General features: G+C 43.7%; 1 protein-coding gene across 1 annotated transcript; it reads right to left on the bottom strand.

The window, feature by feature from the left end:
- Positions 1–906: 906 nt before the first annotated feature.
- On the bottom strand, positions 907–18,004 carry RFC3 (replication factor C subunit 3). The gene is made up of 9 exons (XM_033146491.1): positions 17,878–18,004; positions 14,858–14,995; positions 11,226–11,293; positions 10,571–10,668; positions 8,007–8,188; positions 6,945–7,081; positions 6,737–6,835; positions 1,761–1,830; positions 907–1,216 (listed from the first exon to the last, which is right to left on the bottom strand). Exons 1-9 carry the CDS (start codon positions 17,962–17,964, stop codon positions 1,025–1,027), a joined length of 1,071 nt encoding a protein of 356 aa, XP_033002382.1. The 5' UTR covers positions 17,965–18,004; the 3' UTR covers positions 907–1,024.
- Positions 18,005–18,281: the final 277 nt, after the last annotated feature.

The following is an 18,281-nucleotide window of genomic DNA, read 5'->3' as shown; positions in this document are numbered from 1 at the left end:
TTGCCTTCAGGGAATGTGTGTGTGTGTGTGTGTGTGTGTGTGTAAAATATTACAGTGGCTTTTCCCATATCCATTCCAGGGATCAGAGAGGATCCAAACTAGAACACAATATTTAATTATTGATCCTTAAGCCAATATCAAGTACTAGAATATTGCTCGGACACATATTTAAACAACTCGGAAATATTAACGATCCCTACTAGATCGTTACTAGATGGGGAACATGTGGCCTACTAGAACTTGTCTGACTACAATTCCCATCATGCCTGACCAACTGAACTCAGTGCCATTGAACTCGGTTCATTATTTCTAGGTAAATATGCTTACGTTACGGCTGCAAGGCCCCATCTGCACTATGCATTTAAAGCAGTATCGTACCACTTTCAACAGTCAAAACTTCCCCCAAAGATTCGTAAAAAAATATAGTTTGTTAAGGGTGTTGAGAGTTGTTAGAGGAGATGCCTGTCCCCCTCAAGACAGTTTCCAGGGTTCCCTAGGAAAAGGGGTTGATTGTTAGCCCACTCTGAGAACTGTAGCTGTGAGGAGAACTGGTGTCTCCTCACACTCCTCTTGGCACCCTTAACAAGCGACACTTCCCATGATTCTTTGGGGGAAGCCATGGCTGTTTAAATTGGTATGATACAGCTTCAAGTGCATAGTGCAGAAGGGGCCTTAAAGCTACAACAGGTTTCTCCATCTTCCACCATCATGAAGCCTATTCAAGATGGCACATTTGAAAATAGAGACTCACAATCATGTTCCAGACCCAAAGTAATTAGGACTACCTCTTGAGGCAAAAGCATTCCGGGATCCTGGCAATTCCCTGCTGTCAAGCATGTGACTTCTTGTTTCCTAAAGCAGTTTGGTTTGATAGAGAAGTGGGACCATTTCAGAACACCTCAAATCCAGCACTTAGGATTTTATTGTCCAAAACAGAAATGTACGGGTGACCTGTGGTTTGTACAGCTTTCTCAATAGAACTTGTCAGCATCCCAAAAATCAAGAGGGTTCTCAAAGCAACATATCAGAACATCATGGCTTCTAGTCCGTCTTCCATAAACTTCTTATAGATGGCCATAAACTTAGCCACAAATGCTTCCAGGTGATAAATGGCCTTGCTGCCCAGCTGCAGCCGGTGCTCATAGAAAGCTGCCATCTGTGCAACCTCTCCTTTCAGTTGTCCGTCACAGTTGTTCAGAAGTTCAGTCAGAAGGCCCTAAAATGAGCAATACCCAACAGTGAGAGAATTGTGGGCTTTTGTGGGGGGGTTTTTGAAGGCTCTGCTCCTCAGACTGTTATGGGTACCATGTGCACTCAACAATCCAGAATGTTACCCTGTGAAAACCAAGCCATTCAAATGATAATCTCTGATTTGGTAGGAGGGGGGGGACATTGCCATACAAATAACAGAACTATTAATATCACATTTACAGAAATATGCAATATATACCTGGTCTCAGATGCCCCATTAATTAGGAGTAGAATTACAAGATGCAGAGCACTATCACTGAATCAGAGAATTGCAGAGTTAGAAGAGACCCTGATGATCATCTAGTCCAAGCCCTTGCAATGCAGGAATATGCAGCCGCAGGGATCAAACTTGCAACCTTGGTGTCATCAGAGCCACGCTCTTAACCTACTGAGCTATCCAGGCTACACTATGAACGGTGAAAATTAAAAATGGTAACACGTGCATGCCACACTTCCATTTAATCCTAGTCTCTGTTACTAAACCAATTAATAATCACAACATCAGTTACCTTTATTATAATCTCTGGAGGGATGCAGTGGGTTAAGAGTTCATAGAGTCGCCCACGAACTTCCAGGAGTCTGTTGGAATAAAATCATTGGAAAGCTAATGCTTCAACTCCCTGTAATGCAACGTTTTAAGGTTTAGAAACCAGCTTTTAAGTCTTTCCATTCTTAATAATAATAATAATAATAAGCAGCAGCTATGACAATCTCAGTCAAATTACCGAGTCAGAAAAAACAGTTCTCAAAACATTCAAGCTCAATTTGTTTTTGCTTTTTAAATCATGGATGCACATAGCCCCAAGAACTCCAGGCTGGACGGGGTTAGGGATGGATCAGGGATGCATCTCTACTGGCAAAGAAAAACTTGGTTGGTGAGGGACCTCAGACACCCCCACTTAAAGCTCTGTGAGCACAGATCTACCAGCCGTAGGCTCTGCTGGATTCCAAGGCTACTTTTCCCTGCACCAGTTTGGGACTGGTATGGATAATTTCCTTCCCACTGGTTTCAAGGGAGGAGGAAATGTAATATTAAAAAACACAAACGTTGCCAGGGCAAAAGGAAGCACTTCTCCTTGCCTCCCATCCTGGCCGGTGCAAGCTGGTAGAGGACTTTCGAAGTGCTAGATTTTTAGGATTACTCTGTCCACTGTCAAACATGCTTACTTCCAGGAACTTAGCATGGCCCAAGAGTGGCTCGTCTGATGTTCTGTTATCTTTTTAGACATTTTCAGCAAAATCACAATGGATGAAAACATTTACTCTTAAGAGCTTCAATCACTTATATGGCTCATCCTTATGTGAACTGGTTTGCTACCGGTGCATGGCGGACCGTGACGAGTGCCAGAGCACATGGAAACGCCGTTTATTATATATATATATATATATATATATATATATATATATATATATATATACACACACATACACACACACACACACACATATTGCATGTAGCATTGTGGGGTTAAACTTGTTAAGCCTACAGATGAGGGGAGCATCTCTGTAGTTGGGGATGAAGAGAAGACCCTTGTGCTCCTTGAGTTTTTGTGGATCAGGAAGCATGAGAGTCATGTAACCGGAGGGTATATTTAGAGACTCAGAAGAATGCATGAGCAGATAACGGCATTATCTCAGCAGACAAAGGAACTGGAGCTTTTAAAATCTGGGAAACTGGACATCAGTCGATAGTGTTAAGGGACTATGTCTAGGCAGGGAGAGCTGGGCTATATTTAACATACACTTTTTGCTCCAATGGCTGGAATGCTTTTCTGTGCATGTTAACTTTCCTTGTGCTTAACTTCCCCCCCCCCCCAAGAACTGCCTTCATCTTTTTACTACTCCAATGCGCTCTATGTGGGGCTACCTTTGAAGGTGACCCGGAAACTGCAATTAATCCAGAATGCGGCAGCTAGACTGGTGACTGGGAGTGGCCACCGGGACCACATAACACCGGTCCTGAGAGATCTACATTGGCTCCCAGTACGTTTCCGAGCACAATTCAAAGTGTTGGTGCTGACCTTTAAAGCCCTAAACGGCCTCGGTCCTGTATACCTGAAGGAGCGTCTCCACCCCCATCATTCAGCCCGGACACTGAGATCCAGCGCCAAGGGCCTTCTGTCGGTTCCCTCACTGCGAGAAGCAAAATTACAGGGAACCAGGCAGAGGGCCTTCTCGGTAGTGGTGCCCGCCCTGTGGAATGCCCTCCCATCAGAAGTCAAGGGAATAAACAACTACCTGACATTCAGAAAATACCTGAAGGCAGCCCTGTTTAGGGAAGTTTTTAAACTGTGATATTTTAAATGTATTTTAATGTTTGGTGGAAGCCGCCCAGAGTGGCTGGGGAGACCCAGCCAGATGGGCGGGGTACAAATAATAAATTATTATTATTATTATTATTACTCAACTTTTAACTTTGTTTCATTTATTAAAAAGCACTAACGTGGTGGCGTTTGTTAATATAACCCCATGTCTAATGTGCCAGGTTCTACACCACCTTGAAGTGTTCTTGTGGAGACACAAAGGCAATTTTAGATTGCCTGGTGAAAGGCAGCCTCGTAGAAAAAGGTATTTCAATGATATTTAATATATTTGAAAGAAATATATTAATTATTTGTATTATGCTTCCTATGCCAATTCACTGGAACGCCAAGTGATTTAATTAAGTATGCCAACATTCCCAGTAGGAAAACAAGTATTTCCTCTTATGTTTGGAGGACACTATAAGAGAAATTGTGAGGATGCCAGCTTACCTAATTTTGAGATTCCTGGTATAATTGTTTTGATCATCCTCAATAATCGCCTGAATCTGAAAGCCTAAAGCTGGCCAATTGCCAAAGCTAGCAAGCAATCCTGCAACTCTGTTCTCCTGAGCCGCATTTTCCAAGTGGAACAGCTTGTTAACAGCAGCATAGTCAGTGCTCTGCAATTTCTAAACAAGGCTTACAACAGCAACAAACTTCTCTAACATGTCATGGTCCAACACAAGGAAGTCTCAAAATGCTTGTTGGGTTGCTTGAAATGACAGGAAACCATCTACAAGCCACGACAGCTGGCAGCAGCTCTGTAGTTAACGTGACAGTTGTCAATGTCTCTTGCTGGCAGCGGGGAGCCGTTTTATTTACATGCACCTTTTAAAATCCTGAGTGTTGGAAAGAAATGATGAGGCAGACACCTTGGAATTAAAAACAAATTTCTCCTGGCCCTGGATTTTACTGGCACCTGCATCATTCAACCCCAATAGTCTCTTATAGGCAGCTTCAAAGGCCCTGCTCCTCTATTTCAGCAAATGCTAGCCTGGTACCGAGCCAATAGGGAGTCCACCACTATGAAGCACAAACACTTATTTCACAACCACAGAGCTGCTATTGTCCAGAGGTGCAGGATGTGTTCTAAAATTAGGCTGCTTGCTCCAAGATGGTAGGTAAGAGGACACACAGGTGTGTGTGTGTGTGTGTGTGTGTGTGTGTGTGTGTGTGTACACACACACACACACACACACACACACACATAGTGAAGAGCAATCATGGAATTGCAGTCACCTCTTGTTCTACGCCTAAAGCAACAAATAAAAAATAGCTCACATCAAAAAGGACCACACAGAGGAGAATCTGTGTTGAAAACATCCATATCTGCACCATACATTTAGAGAACTATTATACTCTTGAAAGGTCAAGGCTTCTCCCAAAGAATCTTGGGAGTTCAGCACAGCAGTTTAACAATCAATCCCTCTTTGCAGGGGTTTTCAAGAAACTGTAGGTCTGTGAGGGGAACAGAGGTCTCCTAACAACTCCCAGCACCCTCGACAAACTACAGTTTCCAAGAAGCCATATAAATAGTGGCTTTTAATGTATGGTGCAAACATGGCCCACTTCTCACACACACTGCCATATCTCATAAGAGTTTTAATGAGATCAGCAGCGGAACACATGACTAACAGTACCATCCGTTCACAGCAAGGAAAGATTCAGTGCTCCAAATTCACCGTGACAGGGTGGCATTCTGTTTCTGCCAATGCAATGTATCTAAAGCTAGAAAAATGACTGGCAGTTGTAAAGAGGACAGCGATGAACGAGTGCCAACACCGCAGCACTTCATTGGCTGAAAGAAAAAGTTTTGCATCACAAACAAAGATGCTCTCATCTGATCCAGCTGGAAATGCTTCATTGCACTGAGCAAGCAAGTTTGTCTTACAACAGCCTGGTTCACTGCAGCTGTTTTTAGAATATCAAAGATGGCTGCTAACGGGAACTTAACATCCCAATGAGTTATTTTGAGCACTACATACCATAGGGACGTCCTTGCTGGAAAACAGCCGAGACTCCACCAAGCCCAGCTATCTGAGTACACGACTGCTACTCTTTCCTCTCAAAGAAATTGGAAATATTAATACACAGTTGAAGTTTCTCTGTGGTGAACATCTGGCTAATTCAGATGACAACCTTGAGCTGGGTGAAGAGCTCTGAGAACTTACAAGTAGTATGTGTTGTCCTATTCGGACCCCTTTTTCTTAATGGCGACACAGACCATTCATAACGTAGGAATATTCTTCACAACTGTGAGCAAGGCAGTGGGGTAGGGTAAGGTGAAGAAAAGCTACGGAAATGAACTGTGACGTTGCTCTCTGCCCCTGCTCAGGCTGCACAGAAAAAGCAATTTGGTTCCTGAAATTCAATCTGATTGTGCAGGTAAAATGTAACTGATAGAATTCTTCAGGCAGGAACCTCCATATGGCAGAGGTGCCAGGCGTCATCCTGTCGCCCAGGCATCTTCGCTTGGTTTCGAGTACAAAATGTGCCTGAGAACATAACCATCGTGGCTAGTAGCGACTGTGATCTGCTCCAAAACAACAAGAATTTTTGTGAAGGAACCACATCAGAAACTGGGATTTAAAAAAAAGATATATATAAATGTCTCATAGCTTTAGGTGCCCAGGAGGCAGAATACTGTAAGTTACTGCCTGCAGCAGATTTATTTAAGAACACAGGTTGCCACTTTAGACCAGGTGAGACCACTTGCCCATCTAAGCCCAGTTTTGTGAGTTCTGATTGGCCGTGGTTCTCCAGGGTCTCAAGAAATAGAAATACTTTAAGAGAACAGTGTTTTCCATCACCGGCTACCTGCTTCTTTTAACTGGAAGTGAACCTGGGATCTTCTTCATACCATGCACATGCTTTTGGCTGCGAGGCTGTGCAGGATTCCTGCATGCAGTTAACTATCCGCTTTCAGAAATCTTTCCCCCCCCCCAAACATTTACACACCGATATAAAAGCATGTTTAATACCTTAATGACCAAGGCTAACCTCCTCAGCCTGAAATTTACTTCAAACTCCTACCAGGTTTTTATCAAGTTCCCGGAAATTCACTCTGTCAAGACATTCTAGCACACACAGGATTAAACTGCTATGCTGTATTTTAATATCGGACAAATTACAAGCACCTTCAATTTTACAGCTAGGCACTGTCCCCCACCACACTGACCTACCTCTGTGGAGTCTGCTGACCAACAATGGCATTTGCCGTCTCTCTCAGATATACCTCCCAGTCCGTCTCGGAAATGTCTTGGTCTGGAGTGAAAGGATACCTGTGGAACAAACAGCGATGACTTCCTTAAATACAAAACAGACAGACAAACAAAAAACCCTTTTGTAACCCAAACTCCCTCCTGTATTCACCCATTCTTCTGGACTTACTGTTGCACCCTGCATGCCTCACACATCAGAAGGGCCTTTCGGAGATTTCGGCCAGACTTTTCTGCAATCTTCTGAGCAAGTTCTCGAGGAAGAACCAGACCCTCCTTCTTACACACAACAGACAATACGTTGCAGATCTAGAGATTCAACAGGGGAATTAATCGTTTTGCATGGTCCCTCGCTTTTCAAAAATTCCAAGTATCTCCGCTCTAGTCAAAATTGCTGCAGCAGCAGCCAGCCATGGGGGAAGTCCCTATAGTATAAAAGGATACGTGAAGGCACAAAGGAGCCAGTTTTACAAATAATGCTTGCAGGTGACCTGCACCCACCTTCTGGGTCCTCTCTTTCTTGCCACAAGCCCCATTTGCCAGTCCTCCTGGGTACCAGGTAAGAGCAACGCGATGCCTTCCCAAGTGCATTTCTCCACGAAGGAATAAATTCCTTCCTGCTGCTCCTTGAGCCAGGGACAAACCACACCAGCAGTTGCTCCCTGTATTCTTTACAGCAGCAGTGAGATCGACATACTACTAGCCTACCTCACAGGGTTGTAAGAAATACACAGATATGTTGATAAAGTGCCTTCAGCAACTACTTAACATATTCTAAGTGGTTGATCTTTGGTATTTTCTCGTTTCAGAGAATGCTTGGAGAAGCCTGGACTAGAGAACGCTTGGAACTAAGCATTGGTGGCAAAGTGATGGAGTTTCAAAGACCTCCAACAGTTCTTTATCTCCCTCCCATGACTTATTACCTACCATTAGGTGTCCAGCTATTTCTTAGTCCACAGACACTTCCGCCCCATTCCAATCCTTGCTAAACAAATAAAAATTGCAACCCACATTTTTGAAGAAAACCGCAGTCATCCAAAGTATTGTAAAGGGGAACCTAATTTGGAAGTGTTCCATGCACACAGACACAGGATTAACTAGGCAGACAGAGTCAGGGGAAAACAAAGAACAAGGAATCCCAAATCAGGTATTTAAACTTGTTGCATCCAACATTACACAGAGTAAAATGCAAGGGCACTGAAGGGCTGTCTGTCTGCCATTGCCTTGAACCTACATCTTCAATGCTGGGCGCAGGCACTCGCACTGCAAGGCACCTGCTTCGGATAGGTGCAATGACTTTCGATGTAGAATTGCAGCACAGAATTAATCTGCAGGTAGCCATATACTTCTCCATGGTTCGGCGCAACGCATGCTGGGCATCTTTTGTAAGCTTGTCCACTTCAGTCAACAGCACCACTGAAAAACAAAACAAAACAAAGCCAACCTTTATCATGCTCTCACGGAGCTTTTAGCTTCTGCTGATACAATGGGGCAGGATTAGAGAAAATCTTCCAACTTGTGCCTCTTCCACTGAAGTTCCCGGGCGGGAGGTGCTTCCCCATGGTGCAATCCTGCGCCGATGGCAGTTTGTGTAAATATTCTAACCCTATGTCTGGGAAAGGCACATTGCCTGAAACAACCATGGAATGGCTGGCTTAGCCACGACAGCTAAGGGTTCTTGCAACTGGGATGCCTCTGACCTTGCTTTGAACCCGGGATCTTCCGGTTGCTATTTCCAGCATCTCCAGGTAAGGCTAAGAAAGGATCCTGTTTGAAACTCTAGAGAACGACTGTAAGTCGGTGCAGACCATCCTGGTATTCTCCAGATGTTGTTGGACAACAGCTCCCATCATCTGTGACCATTTAGCCATGCTGGCTGGGGTTGATGGGAGTTGTAGTCCAACAATATGTATGACTTGCTTACATGCCAGCTTCCCATGTTCACATGGGTCTTTCCCACGAGAGAAGCACTTTACCAGGAAGGAAGATACTACTGTACATAGCAGCGGGGGAGGGTGGTGGGTGGGAGACAGAGACTCTGCATTCAACCTCGTCCATGTGATTAGAAAGTGTTTACATATGCATGAAATCGCAGTACAATAAAATGTCTTCCTTATTGTTCTGTATGAGTGAGTGTGACAAGTCAGGAACTGGCTTGAGCTGGTGCTACTTTTGCAAAATAATAATAATGATGATGGTAACACTACCTTGCCACTTCCCACCAAGAATAATGACAAAAAAGCCAGCTTAGTTCAGCCAAAGAAAACTGATGATCAGCTGAAGCCGATGAATGAATATTGTTACAGAGCCAATGCACACTGCTGCAAATCTTTTATATCCAAGGTTCAAAAGGTATTTGTTTAAAGCATTTTTTACCCAGCTCTTCAGCTGAAAAGGCTCCCAGAGCAGCTTACAAAGATCAGAAATAAAGAGTCCTTGCCCTCAGGCTTACAATCTAAACGACAGGACACACAAGGAAAGGGGCTTGGGAGGGAGGCAGAAAAAAAGAAGAAGCTATGTCAAGCGCTTGTTCTTAGTTACACAATTCAGATCACTGGATTCAGAGTCCAGAGAGCCAACCTTCACAGGTAGTAATGATAATACCGTTGCTATTTAAAAAATCAACACTGTAAACTGAAGATTGCATTTGGCTGCAATAAGCTTGAGAGTGGATGCTCTACAGCAGGCATAGGCAAACTCTGGCCCTCCGGGTGTTTGGGACTACAATTCCCATCACCCCTAGCTAACAGGACCAGTGGTCAGGGATGATGGGAATTATAGTCCCAAACATCTGGAGGGCCGGAGTTTGCCGATGCCTGCTCTACAGGGGCGTGGGGAGTTTCAAATGTTGCAAAACCAAGAGTCTCTCGTGTATGCAGTGCCAGGGTGCAGCCTGGAAGTCTGCCAAGCATATTGCTACTACAATATTGCCCTCATGCAAGCAGGTTATCTGCCTCCGCTTCCATCTGCCAGATCAGGCTCAGCAATAGACCATTCTACTCTGCATGCAGAAGGTCCCACTTCGAGACATTTGGGCTGCAAAAGACTGCCTGTCTGAAACCCTGGAGAGCCCCTGCCAGTCAATATGGAGTGCAGACAATATGGAGCTAGATGGACCAAGGATCTCACTGGGCATAAGGCAGCTTCCTAGGTTCCTAAGTCAGTGTTTTTCAACCACTGTTCCGCGGCACACTAGTGTGCTGCGAGATGTTGCCTGGTGTGCCGTGGGAAAATTACTTTATATATAGTCAATATAGGCACAGAGTTAAATTTTTTAACATTTTCTAATGGTGGTGTGCCTCGTGATTTTTTTCATGAAACAAGTGTGCCTTTGCCCAAAAAAGGTTGAAAAACACTGTCCTAAGTGAAGGGAACCATAGAGCATTTTGAGAATACAAAGTCACAGAAGAATCAACAGGTGAGAAGAGTCTAGACGCCTTCTAACAACGTGCAAACCTCCCCCTTTCTGAATACCATGAAGCTCAGAGGGAAAATTCAAACATCAGTAGCTATGGATCTTTTGGACAATTATTACAATTACAGAAATAAATTGGAGCTATATATACTATTATCTGGAAAACAAGTATTGCACATATTTCAATTTCCCCCCCGTCATTTCTGAAATACATGCATTTCTGTTGGGGAACTACAATATTTCTGGAAATTTTGTATCTCTAAAAGTGATGGAAGACAAAAAGCAGGAGAATATAAAGAATTTACAATATTCAAAGCACATGGCTGATCTTGTGCAAAGTATTGCAAGATATTTTACTTCAAGCTTATTGCTCATTTACAGACCTTTAAAATCTCGCTGGGTGCTTGTCTCAAGTTGCTGTGATTGAGCTAATGTCTTCAGTAATTCCTGAATTACCACCCGGTCACTGTTTCCTGCATCACTGAAAAGAAGTTCAGATTAAAAGATGATACTGAAGGAGGATGCAGTGCATGGCTGGGGGGGGGGGGGGTCCCAAGGGCCAGGCAGAGAGGGCTGGAGGGCCACACAGGTGAACAATTCCTTAAAGATATACAGCCATACCTCGGACGTTGAATGGAATCCATTCTGGAAGTCTGTTCAACTTCCAAAATATTCGGAAACCAAGGCGCGGCTTCTGATTGGCTGCAGGAAGCTCCTGCAGCCAATCAGAAGCCACGTCAGGCATTCGGGTTCCAAAGAACATTTGCAAACCAGAACACTCACTTCTGGGTTTGCGCCATTCAGAAGCCAAAACGTTCGACTCACAAGGCATTCGGGATCCAAGTCACAACTGTACATTGGTTTCTTTAACAGTAAAGCTGGAGCTAGTTTTAAAATTGCAGCAATAAAACAAGGGTTTTCTAGCACCTCGTTAGTTTTTGCTGCAATGGGCTATAAAATTTACTCTTCTGAAAATTATAAGGATTGCAAAATCCCCACAGCCTGTTACTGGATCTTGTGATCTTACTGCAAACATACCTTGGGTTAACTTCAAGGTGATAGTTGCTGGCAATAGTGTTAATTTCAATCTTCTTTTTAGAAGGCGCCTGAAAAGAAAGATTATTAAACAAAAAATGCATTTTAAAGAGATCAGCGACGGAAAGACTTAGCTGACACCAGTGGGTTATGAATACAGGCTTCAAAAACCACACACTGCTAACTGCTTAGCATGAACTGAGATGAAGTACTTGAAGGGCTTAACGGCACCCAGGCTGCAATGCACCAGAGAAACTACGAAATAAAGAGACTCAGCGTGAAAATAGTGGCAGGTGGAATGGCATGCATGGAAAAGGGTGACACCCTGGGTTCAAAGCTCTCAAATTCAAGTAGTATGCTAACCTCTTGGAAGGGATGGGATGTGCATGGGAGTTTGCATGTCGCTTTAAATCATAGTTTAAAACGGACTAAGGTTTCATGCGAATGAGCAGCGTGGTCAAGCACACTACTCAGAAGTTCCTTCTCCTTCTCTGCCATGAAACTGACTTGTCATGTTGTCCAAATCTGGGTTCATGGCTAATCTTATGCACTTCTATCAGGTTGCCTCTGGCTTGCCTTTTCTCTAAACTAAAAAGGACCCAAATATAGGCTACTCATAAGGAAGTTGCTGCATCCTCTGAATCATTTTCATTGCCCTTTTCTTAACTTGTTACCGCTCTACAATATCCTTTTGGAGTTGAGGTGACCAGAACTGTATAGATTTGTATAACAGCCTTATGATATTGATGGTTTTCCCTTCCTTTCCAAATGATCCTTAGCATGGCATTCCAGCTCTTTTCAAAGCTGCTGTATACTGGGTTGACATCTCCATCGAGCTAGACCAGGGGCAGTCAACCTTTTTATACCTACCGCCCACTAATGCATCTTTCTTGATGGTAAAATTCCCTTACCACCCACCAGTGCTCGATGGAAGAAGGATTCAGCTTGTGCCGTAGAACCCCCTACCGCCCACCTAGAATCCTGAAACGCCCACTAGTGGGCAGTAGGGACCAGGTTGACAACCCCTGAGCTAGACACTATGACCCCAAGGACTTGTTCCCAATCAGTCACCACCAGTTCGTGAACTTCAGTATCCAGCTCAGCTTCTAATATTGTGGTTTTAAGCCACTCACAAGTATTTGGGGGATATCTGACACTTTTGTCCTTGTTTTCAGCTTTCTTTCTTGCCAATCCCCTCATTTGGAGGAAGATCGCTCTTTTGAAGTCAAATGGGACCATGCTGGATTCTCTACACAAATGGTCATTTACACATATATTTAATTTAATAGCACTATATGGTTACTGTTCCAAACTGTTTCACCAACATTCTAGATTCAGGTAAGTAGCTATGTTGGTCTGACACTGATTTGTTTCACCAACACTTACTTCTCACACCAGATCCCGGGCAGGACTTAAGTCCAGGTTCACTGCCCTTCTGGTCTGTTCCATGACCAACTGTCCTTGGGCAGAGTCATTTGGGGTATCTATAGAGATTTTACATTATACTTCCAGCTTCTCTCTAAGAAGATTACAACTTCCCAATTTCTTGTACGTTGAATCATCACTTGCGTCGCTTCCGATTTTAGGAACTAAGAAACTTCATTCTGCTTCTTTAAAAACATTCTTCACGTGTACAGTAAGGCTTTCAAGTATACCTTTTACCCACGGTGATTAAATAGACCTTTACAGTTCAGATCAAACTACAAAATGAAGCTATACAGACACTGCAGCATCATTCTGCTCTGCCCTATTTTAGCTTAAAAGTGCTAACCTTCACATCTCTTTCTATGCTTATATTAACAAAACATGCCCCTACTTTATATGCAGGGATTTTGAAGATGATGAAAAATACATTTGTCAAGTTCCACCCATAGCTAGATGCCAAAGGGCCCTCAGATAGGAAAGCATCTGACAGGAAGGGAAGCTGATATTTTGAAAGACTATCTACTTAAAACTGTTCCTCTTAAAACTCCCCAGCATTAAGACCTTTGCAGGCACAACATGTTCCCATAATGTCTTATTAACTTAAGCAGGAAAATTTAATTTAAAAAGAAATAAAAATGGCAAGAGAGACCGTTTGCACAACGCTTTGGAAATATCTGTCTTCTCCAAGAACTCTTCTGATTACTAACCACTCTCTTTGCAATTTGCTGATTAAAATGCAAGCTTTTACCAAAAAAGATTTTTGGACTGATAGAAAGAAAATCTTTAGTAATAGATTTTCCAGGGGCTGTTTCACTCCCCAAGCAGCTAACTATGCAAAGAGTTCATTATGTTTGTTGAGAACATCACTTTGCAAATACTTCTTATCAAGTTATTGGTGGCATGTGAGAAAGCAATAATAATTAGCCAGTGAAGCCCACAATAAAGACGAACTGGTTTCTTGACACTAACTGCAGGCTTCATCGTGAGACAGCAGGAAATGTAAGCTAAGTGCCCGACTAAATCATTTCAAATATCACACAACTGAAGGGAGATAATAGTACCGGTAAATCCTTGGCAGTGATTTGCCAGGGAGAATTCATCCAGCACAGAATGTTTACAGCCTAATCAAGTGCTAATTCGTAATAGGAGAAATAAATAAACACTGGTTATTTAACCAACTGTGGAAATGGTGCTTAAACTGCCTGTAGGTCCTTTTCCAGCCTGGACACACAAGGGCAAAAGTGTATAGACAACCACAGACATGCCTCCTCCACTTCCAAACTTTCCAGACCCAGGGTGGAGGTCTGAAGGGGCCTGTAAGTGTGTTTGCCTGAACACACGTACAAGCCCCCGCATTATCAGGGTGCACAATTGCGAAGAAGCTGGGAAATATATTCAGGTAAACATGCTTACATGTGAAACACTCAGCGGTTGGGAGTGAAAGGGGAAGAACTGCGAGATATTGGATTGCCCTGATTTGTGTATCCCTTTGGACATCGGAGTGAGGAGGAGGAGGGAAAAGAAGAAGAAGAAGAAGAAGAAGAAGAAGAAGAGGAGGAGGAGGAGGAGTTTGGATTTGATATCCCACTTTATCACTACCCTAAGGAGTCTCAAAGCGGCTAACATTCTCCTTTCCCTTCCTCCCCCACAACAAACACTCTGTGAGATGAGTGGGGCTGAGAGACTTCAAAGAAGTGTGACTAGCCCAAGGTCACCCAGCAGCTGCATGTGGAGGAGCGGAGACGCGAACCCGGTTCACCAGATTACGAGTCTACCACTCTTAACCACTGCACCACACTGGCTCTCAGGAACTTCAGGCCTAGGGGACAAATATAGTCTATGCACTTTTGCCCTCATGCATCCAGGTCGGACAACTTTTGGAGATTAAAAACTAGCATGTGTTGAAATGTGCTGGCTTTTCCAGCATTATGTTGACAGTCAACATCTTTATCTCATTTTGTAAATACAGTGGTGCCCCACTAGACGAAAATAATTCGTTCTGCGAAAATTTTCGTCTAGCAGGATTTTCGTCTAGCAAAGCGGCAATGACAGCCGCGCTTCCGCTAGACGGAAAAAAAAACACGAAAAATTTTCGTCTTGCGAGGCAGCCCCACAGACAAATTCGTCTTGCCTTCATCTAGCGAGTTTTTCGTCTTGCGAGGCATTCGTCTAGCGGGGCACCACTGTATGAAGTTAGGACATATTCTTACTGTTATGCTCTGATGTTCAATCCTCAGCTTCTCCACTCCAGAGCCATACAGTTCTCTCAGCAGGCACATTATTCTGGTCTTTTTTCCAGCTCCTGAAGGCCCATACACTAACAGATGAGGAAAGTCGCCACACTGAACCTGTCAAATGGAATACAGTAAAACTGAATTACAGTAATGGCTTAAGTCAGCATCATGCTTAGCCAGCATCATAAACACAGAGAATGATACATATTTTAGTATACCGTTCCTCACACTAGTTTTACAGCCCTTCACAATGTTGTCTTTTCCTTTGGAAGGCCATCGATTTAGACATGAGCACAAAATAGAGTTCAAGAGGACATGAAGCTGTGACTGTGCATGGCGTGAATCTGATAGAAGCCCTTGGTGCATCAGGTTTTCTAGGAGTCAGGTGGCTTGAGAACACATCCCGAAACAAACTAGGACCTGGAAGACCAGAGTTCAAATCCCCACTAAATCATGAATCTTGGGCGGGCCTTCAACTCTCAGTCTAACCTACCTCACAAGGTTGTTGTGAAGATAATAGAGAAGGAGAGAAGGAGGTGTGCCCCCTTGAGATCCTTGGAGGAAAGGTGGGATATAAATGGAATAAAAATAAAAATAGTCAGAAAGTGGCATACAGTAAACTTGAAAATAACTTTGAGAACCCAATTTTTAATAAACTAATGCAGAATTTTGTTGCAAGCCATAGACTTGCCAGGATGTATGTGTAGCCAGGATTTTTGTGGGGGGGGCGGGACTTTCATTAGGGCGGGACAGAACTGACATGATTGGTCCATTAGTTAAGAATTTCTATTGTTTTACTTGATCTGGGGGGGGGGCAGCTGCCCCCCAGCCCCTCGGCTTATTTGGGCATTAAGCCCTAGGATCAAAGAGTTGGAAGGACCTCAAAGGTAATCTGGTTCAACCTTCTGCTGTTAAAGGAAATCCACAATCACAGAATCTCCAATAGGTGAAATTCTAGCCTCAGGTGCAAAATAAAAGAAAGTATACCACCTTTTGAAGAAAACTAAATGGCTGGAACTCAGTTGCAGAGCACCTTTTTTCCTTTTCTTTTCTTTTTTGCACAAAATGGTCTGCAGAGTAAAGGTTCCAGTTCTCTGACATCTCTAGCCAGGTAGTCCTGGAGAGCTGTTGTTGCTGCCACCAGCCATTGTAGAAAATAATGGGCTAGAAGAAATAACCATCTGATTCCATACAGGGCAGTTTTCTAGTTTCCTAATGAATCAGGGTTAGAATGCGAACAACATGAGTGCCCCAAGCTAGTCAACTGAGTTCTCTCTATCATACAAGACTACTAGTCTCATAGGATGCCTACGAAAGAATATTTTGGGATTCACTGGTTCATCCTGCCAGGTTTATGTACATCTTTCATACCTTGGCCAGTGCGCCTAGCTCCATTTAATCTGTGGTTGACTGCATTCCAGAACCAGGCCTGTCTTGTATCACAGGAGCCAACCCTTGAAATCTGTGTCAGGTGAACTATTTTAACCCCAAAACAATCGCTTTTTGAAAAAGAGCAATTGCTTATTTTATGGTCAAGAGTACACAAAGTGTTCCTACTTCATTTTAGATTTGACAAACAATGCATTACAGTGGCACCAAGTTACCGGTAAGTTTATATAAACAATTACCCTGGGGTAAATCATCTTTCCATAAACAAGCCACCAACGTGAACAGCAGCAGCTAGAGTTAAGAGAGAAAAGTCCTGGGAGGAGACCAACATTGGTGAATGATTTGGTACTTGAGCCTGTCTAATATGTATTCTTTAACCTAGAAGCCCTATTCCCAAATCCCTAATGGATGGTGAATGTTTAAGGGAAAACATAACTACACACAAAGACACCCCCCCCCAAAAAAATCATTTTTTAAAAACCGCATGTTCCAGGATTGAGCTTTTTGCTCAAATCAAACCACAAGAGCCAAAACTCCAAAACCAAGACACATTGGCACTGTGATGTTTGCTTTGCGTTAAAAGGTCACAGGCTGCATCTCTGGCATTTCATGGACTTTCCGCCCTACTATTTTGCATTGGGGGTTTTTCTCTAAACATGTATGCAAATATTATTAGCAACTGACATATTTTGTGCTTAAGATGGAAGCAGTTCAGGTCTACGAAAGCTGATGCCCCAACCAATCTTGTACGGTATGGTATTTGGTACTCCCAAATACCATAATTTTTGCTTTGCACCTGCTCTTGAGTGCTTTTCCAAACCAGGGTTCAGTACCTGGGTAAGTGAGGCAGTAACAAAGAGAAATAAATGCACCTGAGGACATACACAATGCATTTTCCTCATTGCAGCTTACCCCCTCCAAATGTATCCAAGAGCCCGACTTAACTTGAAATCATGCAACAGCCACATGATGAGTATCCTCAGTTAGCAGGTATGCACGTGTGCTCACTACACATGCTCAGATGCTTTTCTATTTCTTATTACTTCAAGTACTGCAGGCCTGAAATCAATCCCAGGACTGCACTTCGGCTGGAACCAAGGCTGGTGCTATCATTAGGTCAACTAGGCAGCTGCCTAGGGCACGGACCTCATAGGAGCGGAGTACTGACCTTTGAGGGGCACAGTTTCGTACAGATTGACTGGATTTGTGTACTGAAACACTTTCTTTGGAATTTGAGAAAGATAAGCAAATATTGTCGCATTGCCTAGTCTTGCAATTTAAATTTAGCTCAAATTTTGTGCTTTTCATTTTTTTCCTACAAGACATCTGTTTTTGAAAATTGAAGAAATAATAATAATAATAATAATAATAATAATAATCGGGGTGGTGCAAATAGGTAGCTCTGCACCGTCACTTGCTATAACCCAATAAAACAGGAAAGAAAGAGGGGAAAGGTTGAAGCTATTGCGGAGAGCAAAAACACTCGCCAATACCCGAGGACCAGCGTGGCAAAATACGATGGTTTTCAAAAGAAGAGGTGAAGAGATAAGAAAGAGAAGGGCACCCGAGCATGTGCAGAGCGCCAGTCGCCTCTCCCTCTCTCTCACCAGGTTGCGAAGCTGCGCTGCCTGATCCCGGTGATAGTCCACTTTGCCGAGGGAGTTCGGCCGGTACTTGTCCACCCAGAGACTCATGGCCACGATTCGCCGGGGGGGGGGGGAAGAGAGAGAAAGAACCGGATTGCAAAAAATAAAAATAAAAAGCGCGCGCTCCGCTGCAGCGCTACCGCCCACGATAGACGACTCAAGCGCCGCCGCCCCGTAACACGTAACCGAGCATGCGCACGAGCTCCTCGTTTAGGTCGTCAGCCTCAGCTCTTTCACTTCCGCCAGTTCGATCGAATCTGGGCCCCGCCTTCCTCCCTTACGGTGGCCGCCTGGGGATAAAATAATGAAACAAAGGGAAGCTTAACGCAGGCGGAGCGCAGGGGTAGCGAAATGGAGAGTAGCGC

This window comes from Lacerta agilis, chromosome 4, assembly GCF_009819535.1.
Source record: "Lacerta agilis isolate rLacAgi1 chromosome 4, rLacAgi1.pri, whole genome shotgun sequence".
Taxonomy (NCBI): domain Eukaryota; kingdom Metazoa; phylum Chordata; class Lepidosauria; order Squamata; family Lacertidae; genus Lacerta; species Lacerta agilis.
Note: the sequence above shows the minus strand (reverse complement) of the source record. Positions and strands in the feature narration are given on the sequence as shown.